The sequence below is a fragment of the Suncus etruscus genome, chromosome 3 (genome assembly GCF_024139225.1).
Source record: "Suncus etruscus isolate mSunEtr1 chromosome 3, mSunEtr1.pri.cur, whole genome shotgun sequence".
Lineage (NCBI taxonomy): Eukaryota > Metazoa > Chordata > Mammalia > Eulipotyphla > Soricidae > Suncus > Suncus etruscus.
In genome coordinates, this window is record NC_064850.1 from 34,068,259 (window position 1) to 34,081,185 (window position 12,927).

The 12,927-nt window shown below is 41.9% G+C and overlaps 1 protein-coding gene across 1 annotated transcript in view; it reads right to left on the reverse strand.

The window, feature by feature from the left end:
* Positions 1-10,291: 10,291 nt before the first annotated feature.
* EFCAB11 (EF-hand calcium binding domain 11) overlaps positions 10,292-12,927 on the reverse strand; it is a 189,901-nt gene continuing 187,265 nt past the window's right edge. The window contains exon 6 of the mRNA XM_049769903.1: positions 10,292-10,477. Within this exon, the coding sequence (XP_049625860.1) occupies positions 10,387-10,477 (91 nt within the window). The 3' untranslated portion in view covers positions 10,292-10,386. The remainder of the gene's footprint in view (positions 10,478-12,927) is intronic.

Sequence of the window (12,927 nt, forward strand, 5' to 3'; positions counted from 1 at the left end):
CAGTAGATTTCCAAAAAGGACCTAGGACTTAGTTTGTGGGAAGGTCATGATCAAGATTTGAAGACTGATATGAGAAATGAAGCAATGACTTTGCAACATGGGGAGAGCAATGAAATTTTAGCTGTTGGGGTCCAGAAGAAAGTGTGATTGCTTTCTAAAAGGGTTAGGACAATTGTCATACAGGAAGTAATATCAGCATGGGTCCTTGAGGATCTGCAAGGTATTTTCTGAAGAATATTTATTTAACTCTCAAACTTTATCTAAGAAGTTCTCACAATGGTATTTTTTTTAAGTATGGGCTGATGTTTTCATAATAAGTTGTTATGTTGATGCTAATGGCTTTATTTACCTCATTGGATCAGGATCAGGGTCTCAGAACCCCCAATGTAAAGGTTGGCAGTACCCTACCACTGTCCAGTCAGAATTTGTGCAAAGATAGAAGCACAGTTTAATATGGCAGCACTTATCCTATGGAGTTACTGACAACTTCGAACACGGCTGTTGGCTATGGCTAGTCATTGAAAAGTAAGAATTAATTGAACTTGAATATTGATTAAAGATTACATTTAAACAGCTACCTATGCTGATAGTAATCATGCCAGAGAACAGGTTTTTTTTTTTGGGGGGGGGTGTTCGGGCCACACCCAGTGACGCTCAGGGGTTACTCCTAGCTTTACACTTAGAAACCGTTCTTGACTCATGGGACCACATGGGAGGCTGGGGATCAAACCCAGGTCCGTCCTGGGTCTGCCACGTGCAAGGCAAGTACCCTACCACTGTGCTATCACTCTGGCCCCAAGAAGTGTTTTATTTATATATTGTTCAGGCTCTGTGGTTTACAACACTGTTGATGATAGGGTTTTATGCATGTAACGTTCCAATATCACACCCTCCACCAGTGTCTTCTGCAAGACCCTTAATCCTGTTATGAAAAATTCAGTTCTGTGGACCAGATCTGATTCTGCTGCCTTTGGTCAGATTTATTCCCTGCTATTTCTTCATATCTCACACATAGTAGAGATCATTCTAAATCTGTCCTTACTCTCCATCTGTTGTGATGTTTGCACATAAGCATACCAGAGGCCACAGTCTCAGCTGGGGCACACAATTTGGTACTGTGGTGCTCACAGTTTAGTGGCAATGGTGTTCACATTTGTGCTCACCAGAGTTCACACTTTCTAGCTATCACATTTGTACTTAAACTCTACGTCGTTTGCCTATCTATTATTGGCCACTTCTATTCTTTTCATGGCTTGTCTCTATACTAGTAGGTCTTTTGAGATGTGCCATGAAGACTCTAGGAGCCACACCTAAGGGGTATATGATGCCTTAGCATTTTCTCAGTGCTGTGAAAAATTATGAAGTTCAAAAGAAATATAAAGACTTCCTTTCCAAAGGGTCTAAAACTAAGGGATTTCTTTCCTTGAAATGTATATCGAGAGGAGTATAATAGAAAAGATGGGGTCTTTTCCTTTTGGCTTTTTGAAGGTGCTCCAAATGCAATTTAAAAGCAGGAACTTTAAATTATATGAGGTTTCTTCTTTGTCAGAAACCAACCCAAATCATTTAATAGGCTCTGAACTCACTTCCCTATGGCAAAGGCTTGACCCCAGGGGGCATTCTTGAGAGTTCAGAGAGTCTTATAAAGCTTCCCCAAAGTGATGGTTTTCAAAGAGTTTTGCTAATGTAGACCATAATAAAAGTATGTGTCCCATTTGCCTATTTCTAGATTAACACCTAAACTTTTTGGATATGCTTAAAGAGTGGTCAGGGATAGCCTTTTCTCTCTTCAGTAAGATCTAAAATTTTAAATGCACTTTACATTTTAGGATAATTATGGTTTCACTGGAATATTGTACTGCTAGTACAAATTTCATATACATGTCAAATTCAGGTTCCCTGATTGTTAATATTTTACATTAGTGTAGTACATTTGTTATCACTAATGAACCAATATGCCTACATTACTATCAGCTAAAGGTCATTCTGTATTCAGTTTCCTGGGTTTTTATTTAATAACGTTCTCCTGCTTTAGGATCCCAATCCAACCATCACATTTAATTTAGCTGCTCTCTCCTGAAGGCTGCTATGAGTTTCCCAGATATTTTTTGGTTTTCATGGTTTAGACATCTTTGAGGTGCCCTGGCCAGGTTTTTTTTTTAAAGACTGTCTCTCAGTTGGAATTTATCTGATGTGTTTCTCATGGACAGAGGAAAAAGAATGAAGGAATTATGAGTCTCAGGGAGGAAAACTAGAAAAGTTAACACATTGTAAGACATCAATATGGTAGTTGGTGTCGATGTGATTCATCACTGCTAGTGTTGACCTTAATAGGCTGGCTTAAAGCAATGGTTATAGAAGTTCCTACAGGTCATACTGTACCCCCTTCCTTAGGGTTTGCTTTGGAAGAAGACCCTTAAACAGAGGCTACAGGGTAGAGTTAGAACTTTCTTTGTTCTTTTCTTTGGGGGAGGGAGTATACCTGGTGGTGCTCACAGTTTACTTCTAGTTGTATGCTCAGGGATAATTCCGGGGGTGAGGGGGATTGCGGAACTATACAGGATACCAGAAATTGAACTCAGGTCAGCCACTTGCAAGGCAAGTGTCCTATCTACTGTTTTATTGCTCAAGCCCAGCAAGCACTCTTTTTTTGAGAGTAGAGTACCTACTTCATTCACTATTTGGAATTACTCAACAAGGAAGAGTTTTCTCTCCCCTTCTGTTGATTAATCTAACCCTTTATTTGAATCAGTATGAACTCATGGGAATTTATTTTGTGTTTTGGGTCATACAAAAGCCAATACAACTTTACTGTGTTGTTCAAAGTGTTGACTACACTTGAGTGCATTGGTAGAAGGAAAGAAAGAAGGAAGGAAGGGAGAGAGGGAGGGAGTAAGGAAGGGAGGAAAAGAGAAAAGGAAGGAAGGAGGGAGGGAGGGAGAAAGAGAGGGAGGAAGAAAGGACATAATGAACAAGCCTCATCTCTTGTGTATAATTCAAGTAGCTGGAGGAAAATTTCAGTAAAGAAATTTACTTGAGCAATATTTCTGCCATGTTTGACCTTAGAAATATTATTTAAAATCAAGGTGTGTCTTCATCTTTAAAATAAAGATGAGGAGTAGAGGAGATAACTCAGAGGGCTGAGGATTTGTTTTCTATGTGTGAGGCTCAGGTTTGATAGCCAACAGCTCCTGGCCTACCAGTCACAAGTCGGTGTGAACCTTGAGCACAGAGCCAGGTGTAGGCCCCTAAGACCATTAGGAGCGAACCAAACCCCTCCGTGTGCCAAAAAATAGAATTCTATACTTTTATATAACTTTACATTGCTTTTTAATTTAAAAGCAAAAGGAGGAAAATCCAAACCAGGATTTTTACATTATAGGATTATTATACTAAAATTTAAGAATGTATTTCCATTCACGTAAATCTTGGTTAAATGTTTTACAAAATTTTCTACAAATTATTAAAATCATTTCTTATAGTTATATACTGTACCATGCTGTTTTTCTTTTCTTTGAAGAGTTTCCCCAAGGATTAGTAAGCAAAAAATAGGTTTTCAGTTTGTTTTCATATAAATTAATCTGCATTTTCATGAAGTTAATGTTTTTGTGATTCCGTTTGAGTATTTTACCAATTTAGTCATCTAAGAGAAACTGAAATTGAGGTATCCATATTTATTAAGCTAGATTGTCTTAAGTCATATTTCAATTCATGTGGCCAAGCCAATTAAAAACCGGTTTATAAGAAAGGGACTTTATAAGCTGCTCTTTCTGCTGCCATTAGATTTCAATTCATGTGTGTCGACTCTCTAGTGTTGCATTTCCAAACAAATTTCTCAAGAGCTTTAAGCTAAGAAAAAGGAAAGTGAATAATGACTTGTTTTATTCATCTTTAACTGCAATTCCATAATGAAGCAGGGACAGTGAGTCGTGTGACTCGGCAAAAGCAGTTTAGAAGTTACACAGATTTGTGAGTGCTGCCCAAGGACCATATGCATTTTCGTTTTAGGCCAATTTTGGAGAAGGTAAATTGAGAATTAATATTTAATACCTACTAAATGCTAAATGCCTGATCTTGGGTGGCCAGTGAATCTGGATAATCTTATGTTGTGTAAAAAAAAAACATGTTGGGCCCAGAATAAAATGCAGGGGCTTAGAAAATCTTGCAAGTATGTGGTTACAAGTTCAAATCCCTAGTCCCACAGGCACCAAGAATGCTCCTGGTAGCTCTTCTGTTAGAACCCGGATGTTCTGTTGTCTATCATCCCTGGCTATCTCTAGCCAAGTGTGTGTGTGTGTGTGTGTGTGTGTGTGTGTGTGTGTGTGTGTGTGTGTATGTGTATACCACCAAAAAGAAAGCAACTATAGGCAAACACTACAACTAAAAATGGTGTGAATATTTGGTGAGCATACGAGTGAGCACCAAAGCAACCCCATGATGACCGTAACATGTGCACCCCAACTTAGGGCAAGTGTGCAAGCACTGCAGCTAAGAGAGTGCAACCCTCAGTGAGCACCACGTTGAGCATGCAAGCACTGCATTCTGATGTGTGGCCATTTCCCACTCTAACACATATAGAGGGCACTATGGCCAACAATGTGTGTGTGTGTGTGTGTGTGTGTGTGCGCGCGCGCGCGCGTGCGTGCGCTGCAGCCACGCATACATCTGGCTACTGCTGATGACGACAACAACAACAATGAAAATATCATGACTATCATCACCATCGCCATTAGCATGATAATCAAACACATTGGGGGAAGAGGGACATCAAAGAATAAAAGGAAAAGTGATCTGTACATCTTTTGCTCACCTTTAGATGAAGATATAGAAGAACAAAGGACTAATGGGATGGATTGGAGTGGAGAAAAAGTGTGGGCAGGCATAGAAGCCTTGTGAAAACTTGCCTGATTTTTACTTTCACTGAAATCAGGCAAGTTTTCACAAGGCTTCTATGCCTGCCTTGGTGGCAGAGGGATGGAAGATGGAGATTTGAAATTATTTAAAATCATCTCAGCAGCAAGCAGCTGATTTGAATGACAGCTTGGATCGGGAGGTATGTAGAAGGAGAATAGGGTGATATCATTCATTAAATTAGAAAATACAGAATGAAAAACTCAGTTTAGAAAATCAGAGACAACAATGGGTCTGATCCTAGTTCAATGAGTTTATATGGAAGTGGTATGTCCACAAGCAAGTGAAAACACAGATCTGCTGGGTTGAGCAGAGACTAAGATTAAAGAGAGTTATTAGAATTGGGGACTCCAGAAAGTGGCTCAATAGTAGATACCTGTTTTGCAGACATGAAGACTTGGTCATGAGCCCCAGTACCACCCCACATACAGAATGTGATCTAGGTAAAATTGTTCTTTGGGATTCCCAATGCTACAGTTGAGGGTGCTATCCTCTATCCACTGTGGCCAAGTGTGTCTGAGCACCAGGCTATGAACACAAGCCTGGGGTTGGAGCAATAGCACAGCTGTAGGGTGTTTGCCTTGCATGTGGTCAACCCAGAATTGACTCAGGTTCAATTCCCCGGTATCCCATATGGTCCCCCAAGCCTGCCAGGAATGATTTCTGAGCTCAGAGCCAGGAGTAATCCCTGAGTGCCACTGGGTGTGACTGCAAAACCAAAACCAACCAACAAAAATAATAAAGAACACAAGCCCTGCAGATATGCACATGACCACAACAGAAAAGACAGGAAAGGGGAAGTTGTAAATTTAAAAAAAATCAAACTTTTAAAATGATGTGGAGTCATAAATAAAAGCAACAGGGGCACGAGAGATAGCATGGAGGTAGGGTGTTTGCTTTGCATGCAGATAATGGTGGTTCGATTCCTGGCATCCCATATGGTCCCCGGGCCTGCCAGGAGCGATATCTGAGTGTAGAGCCAGGAGTAATCCCTGAGCACTGCTGGTGTGACCCAAAAACAAACAAAAAAATTTCAAAAATAAAAAAAGAAAGGCAACAGCAACCATTTGGGGAAGTAGATATAACTCATCCTTGAGTATGCATGAATAAAGCATGATCTCAGAAAACATGAACATGTATGATGTCTGCAGAAAGGGAGACTGGAATAAACAGAAACCAGCCCAGAAAAACCAAGCAGCAATGTCAGGGAGGTCGGGAGGGAGGTCTGCAAAGGCAGTTCTCATGCAGACCCAGTGGGGCAGGCTGCTGGCAGCTAGGATCTCTAGATCTGAGGTCCTGATGGGCAAGCTCCTGATGGTCATTGCCATGAAGGGAGACAGGTGTTGATGATCGGAGAGGTCAGTAAGGGCAGGTGACTCTGAGCCAAGGTGGGAAGATAAGTGGAAACAGTTTCCTCTTTCATCTCCAACCACTGTCTTCAATGCTGTCTGCTTGGGGTGGGAGGGGTGGTCACACTCAGCAGTGCTCTGAGTGTATTCCTGTCCCTGTGTGCAGGGATCACTCTTGGCAGGGGTAGAAGAATTATATGGGGTACCAGGGATCAAACAGGTGGGGTACATGCAAAGCAAGAGTCTTACCCGCTTTCCTATCTCTTTTGGTCCTTCAACAATTTCTTGTTGATCTTTATGCTTTTGCTGCCCCAGGGAATGTAAATGTGACCAAAGACTCTGGTCTCTGGTTCTGAGCTTTGAGCACTCAGGGGTCTGGGTCTAGAAGAATAAGAGCCACTCCTTCCAATGCTCCATTGAAAGGGCACAGGATGCCCCTCACAGAACCCAAAGAACACGCACTTCACAGGCTTTCTATGGCTTCATCCTCTTCTCTCTTGAGTGGTTCGGTTCATCTCTGTTCTTGCTGCAAACCCTCACCTTGTTTTTGGGGTGAGAGTGGGAAGAAGTGATGTAACCCTGAGTCAGGCCTCTTCCAACAGCCCTCGGGAGCCTAGCTGAGGGGTGCTAGATCCCACATACACACATGATGTCTTCCCAGCAGACATGGACCCTTCCCACTGCAGACCAACAGGGTCACCTAGCACAGTGTTTTGGGCCTTGGGAACAAGGAAAGGATCTGGGATGGGAGAAGAGGCAAGGATTTGAACTAGGCTGAGAAGAATCGAGGAAGAGAAGGGTTGCCACTCTTTGCCCCTTTTTTTGTGCACCTGGGTGCTCTCTCTCCTTTCAAGATTAGTCTCCAGCCAGAGCAGCCTTCTCACTGGGCAAAAGCATGCCAACCCCACTCACTCAGAAGATCTCCCCCTGGACCCTTGCCCTAGCATACAAGTGCTACCACAAAGTGGGCTGTTCCTGGCCTAGACTTGAGCCTCTTTCTGGGGTTTTTGGACTTGGACATAGAGAACTACTAGGCCAGAATCCTTTTAGAATGGCAGGAGGCTGTCAGAGTCCGAGTACAGTAAGCTTGGTTAACCAGTGGTCCTGGAAACCCAGCTGCCTATGATGCTACTCTTGGTGGATCCCATAAGTTAGACTTTCTGTCTTCTGGAAGTTCCTCTTTCTAAGCTAGTTTTAAATGGTTTCTGCAATTAAGACCCAAGGGAGTCTGAATGAGCCAAGGCTAATAGCTAATCACTGGTCTGGCTCTTTTCTTTCTCATCAATTGGAGGAAGGGACCCCTCTTTACTCTTATTATGTTTCCTGGGAGAAATGATGTCCATCAAATGATTGGAATCTGACACTCAGATATTGGGGCAATTACTGAACTACTAGCATTTTGTTGGTAGATTATTCTTTTTTTTTTTTTTTTTTTTTTTTTTTTTGGTTTTTGGGCCACACCCGGCAGTGCTCAGGTGTTACTCCTGGCTGTCTGCTCAGAAATAGCTCCTGGCAGGCACGGGGGACCATATGGGACACCGGGATTCGAACCAACCACCTTTGGTTCTGGATCAGCTGCCTTGCAAGGCAAACACCACTGTGCTATCTCTCCAGGCCCAGATTATTCTTTACTATTACCACAAAATAGCTGGCAAAACATTCTTATTTATATATGGAGTATAGAATGACTCAACTATTCAGCTGATGATAAAAAATACTTGCCGAACAAAACCCCACTCAAAGCTTTTCATCATCTGGAATAATCTGTACCCAAAAAAAGGACATGGTACTCAATGACACCACTGGGCCACATGACTACTTCCCCACCCCTTCCTGCTCTTCTTGTGGTGTCTGGATCTCACTCACATCTGGCTCTGACACTCATCAGACATGGTGGTTTTTTTTTTTTTTTGGTTGCTAGGGAGGCTTGAGCATCCAGCTTCAGAGCTTGCTGGGCCCTGTGCACCTTAGAGGTGGTGCTCAGAGGCATTCTGGGTGTAGTGATGGCTGGGGTGTGGGTTTATGTGTCACACTTTATGGTTCTGAATCTTTTAGTTACTGTGCATACCAGGGGACACACTCTTTAATTGCAGTACACACACACACACACACACACACACACACACACACGCACACATGCTCCAGATTTCATTAGTCTTTGTGTTTCACTTTGTATCTGTGGCGGTGCTGAAGCTGGAATCCAGAGATCACACATATAAGGCAAGTGCCAGGCCCCTAAGTCACATTCCTGGCTCCTAATGTTACCCTTTACTTAGGGACTCCATCTGGGATACCAAGTCACAGCTGTTACATCTCTTGAGGCATCTCTTGGAACTATTTTAAGTTATGGATTTATACTTATTAACATATTTTATTATACATTTTAATTTCTTTTTTTTTGTTTTTTTGTTTTTTGCTTTTTTGGGGATCACACCCACCTCGCTCCAGGGTTACTCCTGATTCTGTGCCCAGAAATCACTCCTGGCAGGTACGGGGGACCATATGAGACACCGAGATTCAAACCACCATCTATCCTGGATTGGCTGTGGCTACTTGCAAGGCAAAAACACCCTACCACTATGCTATCTCTCCAGCCCCAACATTTTAATTTCTATTTATGTTTGGATGAGCTTTTGTTTAATGTTTTGATTTTTACAAAGCAACATTTTTTACTTTTAAATGCTTAATACTTAAACATTTTGAACTCTAGGAGATGGCCTGTAAATATTGTTAGTGTCATGAACTATGAACATGTATAAACCATTAGTGTTGACATGAGCACTTAAGTAAGTGCTGGACATCTAACATCACAGTTTCTGTTTCAGTAGAGGAGAGCACTCAAAACAGAGCATCCAAGGGTGCCCCGGGGTGGGAAGGCAAAAAATAGACAGTGTTAACACAAGTGGCAGAACCATCTAGAACTAGGGGAGAGGTAGCAAAGGGCAGGTGGGTAGCACTTGGTCATCCAGGTCCTGCCATCCTAAAGGGTCCTGCTAACAAGTGTGCTCCCTGTATCTCTAAACCCCACGGCTGGATATATTCTAGATTGTTGGATCCTCCTTGTGTGCTGTTCCTGAACTGTCTGGCAGACAGAACCTCTTAGAACAATTGTTCCAGGGGATCCTATAAAGCAACAATTCTAGGGATTGTCCTTGAGGTAAAACCTTCAGAGATACTGCTCCAATAATGGGAAAGGACAGTTCAAAGAGGGACATCATCTTCCCATGATCAGTGATTACTAATCAGGCTTGTCTCCAGGCCCTCCCTCCTCCCTCACAGAGATCTCTGTTTAAAGGAGAGGTTACCTATCAACATTGTATTACTTCCCAGGTATCCCGAAGCCCCCATGTTCTCCCTGGTGCCTCACTTCCCCTAGCTAAGCTTCTGCTATGTCCTGTCACCCTGTATGTATGCCAGTTCCATTTGTTCTATATACATATTGTTGGAATGTAATGAAGTATCTCTTGTCATCAGCCTAGGACCCATTCTTTCCCTGTCATCAACTGAGGGGAATGTCCTTGTTCTGAATAAAATGCACTGGGAGATAGAGGCTGACTCTTGCTGATCAACAGGGTTGGCACACCAGATGCTCTATTTTAATCTGGCAGTCAGTACTCTGAGGCCATTTTACAAAGACAATTTTAACTCGATTCCTTTTCTTAAGAGAAGTCTTTGGTTTCTTCTTCCCCTACACCTTTGCTGTGCTCAAAACCAAGGAAACACTCAATAACATGGGGAGAGGGAGGCTATTATATTTCTTCAGCCAAAGTCTACTTCGTGAAGGAAAGTGGTACCATTGGCAGAAACAAGTCACTGTTTCCAGATCTTAGGAACAGATGCAGATTAGGGCATTAAAGGTAGGGATAGGAAGACTATCAAATGAGTGGAGCACCCCAGTCTATAGTATGAAAGGGAATGTGGGGTTTAGAATAAAGAGGAGTATCAGGGAACACTCCAGGTGCAGTCCTGAAAGCCACCTGGAGAAAGACTTCCTGTAAATACGACCACTCAAGTAATTATCAGTACTGGAAACAACGACTAGGAGTTTAATTGCAAGAATGCAACATTGCATCATTAGTGATGCTTGACATCTAAATCATTGCAATCTGCCAGTGATCCCAGGAGTTCACAATAGCTCAGCTTCATTTTGTCCATAGTTCATGGCGTACTCGAAGTCTTTAAAGCTGACATGACCATCTGAGTCCTGATCTACTTCCCTGGAAAAATAAAACAGAGAAACATATATAAGAGCACATAAGAATTATTGCTTCATTATATACCTATGTTAGAGGCACGTTTTTGTTAGTTTTGGGGACACATCTGGTGCTCAGCAGTAACTCCTAGCTTTGTGCTCTGGGGTTACTCATATGATGCCAGGGATCAAACCCAGGCCTTTCATATGCAAAGTATGTATTTGGCCATGGCGCCATCTCTGTCCTTAAGAGGCATCTATTTTTGTTGTTGTTGTTTTATTTTATTTTTAATATTTTTATTTAAACACCTTGATTACAAATATGATTGTAGTTGGGGTTAGTCATATAAAGAACACCCACCTTCACCAGTGCAACATTCCCATCACCAATGTCCCAAATCTCGCTCCTCACGCTCCCCCCCCACCTGTATTTGAGACAGGCTTTCTACTTCCCTCATTCATTCACATTGTTATGCTAGTTGCCTGTGTAGTTATTTCTCTAACTGAACTCACCACTCTTTGTGGTGAGCTTCATATCATGAGCTGGACCTTCCAGCCCTCATCTCTTTTGTTTCTGAGAATTACTGCAAAAATGTCTTTTATTTTTCTTAAAACCCATAGCTGAATGAAACTATTCTGTGTCTAGCTCTCTCTCTCTCTCTCTCTCTCTCTCTCTCTCTCTCTCTCTCTCTCTCTCTCTCTCGCTCTCGGCATCTATTTTAAGGTAAATATTGATATCTATTTCTCTTTTATCTTGATATTACGATGAGAAGGACAAGAAGATATCCATTAAAACCCTCAGAAACCATTCAACACATCTGAAGAATGAAGCCAATTGCACAAGTTATGAAAAGCAGGCTTGATCATTCTGTGATCTGTTGCAAAATAACTGTGCATGACATGACAGAAATGTGTAGCCAACAACATTCAGAGAATAACTAATAGTGATGGGAACACTAATTGCCCTTCTCCACCACACTGACTACATGTTCCTTCTCAGGGAATTTGTGTCTGGAAGCTCCAAGGGCAATTTGCAGACAGAGACAATAAATTTAAAATGTTCATCAGCTTTTCGAGATTTTGTTGGCCAGGTTTGACATTCAAAGCAGGTCATTAAACCTCCAAGCCAGGGCTTCAGTCTGCCCTTTGGACACAGGATGGTGGTAGTGGTGGTGGTGGAGCACATCTAGCCACCCCCAGGTGGCTCACTCCAGCTCCAGAATTTCTCTCTGGCTTCATTCAGAGCCTCAGAAGCTCAGTTAAATCCTCATCAACACTGATTGGCTTTTCGGAGTGGTAAAGATGTGAATTTTAGGCTGGCTGACACAGAGTGGGGGAGGAAGGTGGCATTAGTGGATTGTCCTGGTGTGTCCACAGAATCATTGCGATGGGGCCAGGTTCCTTAGCAGAAAGTGAAGAAATGCACTGGGACCAGGCAACAGAAGAATAAAGTGACATACTTAACTTTTATCAAAGTCATGGTACTTTTAAGGCATATTTATATTTGCTCATTTTTCTATCTCTGCCTCTCAGGGCATTTTCCTTGAGCAAAAAGGAAGCATTCCCACAAATGTACCAGGTGTTCTAACAATTTTTTAAAAAGCTGCCAGACACCCCTTGTTGCAATAACTTGAGATTATTCCCCATTTCTTTCAATATCTTAATCTCATACAAAGTTACATTAAAAAAAAGTTTTAGGGGCTGGAGAGATAGCATAGTGATAGAGCATTTGCCTTGCACGTAGCCTATCCAGGACTGACAGTGGTTCGAAACCTGGCATTCCATATGGTCCTCTGAGCCTACTAGGAGCGATTTCTGAGCTCAGAGCCAGGAATAACCCTTGAGCCGCTGGGTGTGACCTAAACAAAACAAAACAAAACAAAACAAAAACAAAGGTTTTGGATTTTATTTGAAGTAAATTGGGAAAATACAGGGGAGTTTTAATAAGGCAGTAAATTAATCTTATTTGCTTTAAAATATATGATGTGGTTGTTTCATTTCTGACAATAGCTGCAGAATTTATTTCTCTGGAGAAGAAAATCCACAATTATAAGTGCTGAACAAAGCACACCCAATAATTGCATGAACACACTGGAAAGTGCCTCTGAACAGATAGAAGATAAAAAGAAAAAAATAATGTAAGAACAATAAAAAACAAATCACTAAGTATGTTTCATGACTTTCCTGATTTTCCCCAAGGGTTGGCTCCAGTCAGTGCCATGCAGATTAGCTAATACTGACCTAGAGGTCTATAGTCTCGCTGGTTAAAAATGAGTAGAGCAGTCTAGAGAGATAGGTTAGTGAGCTGAAGGTCATGGATTGCAAGTAGGCCAGAAATGACTCCTCAGCACCAAGCCTAAAGCAGTACCTGAATATTGTCAGGGGTGACCCAGAAACACCAAAAATTGAGGAAAAAAGAAGAAGAAGAAGAAAAAAAAAGACATGAGAAGCTATGTGCCTTTTGGTCACGTGAAT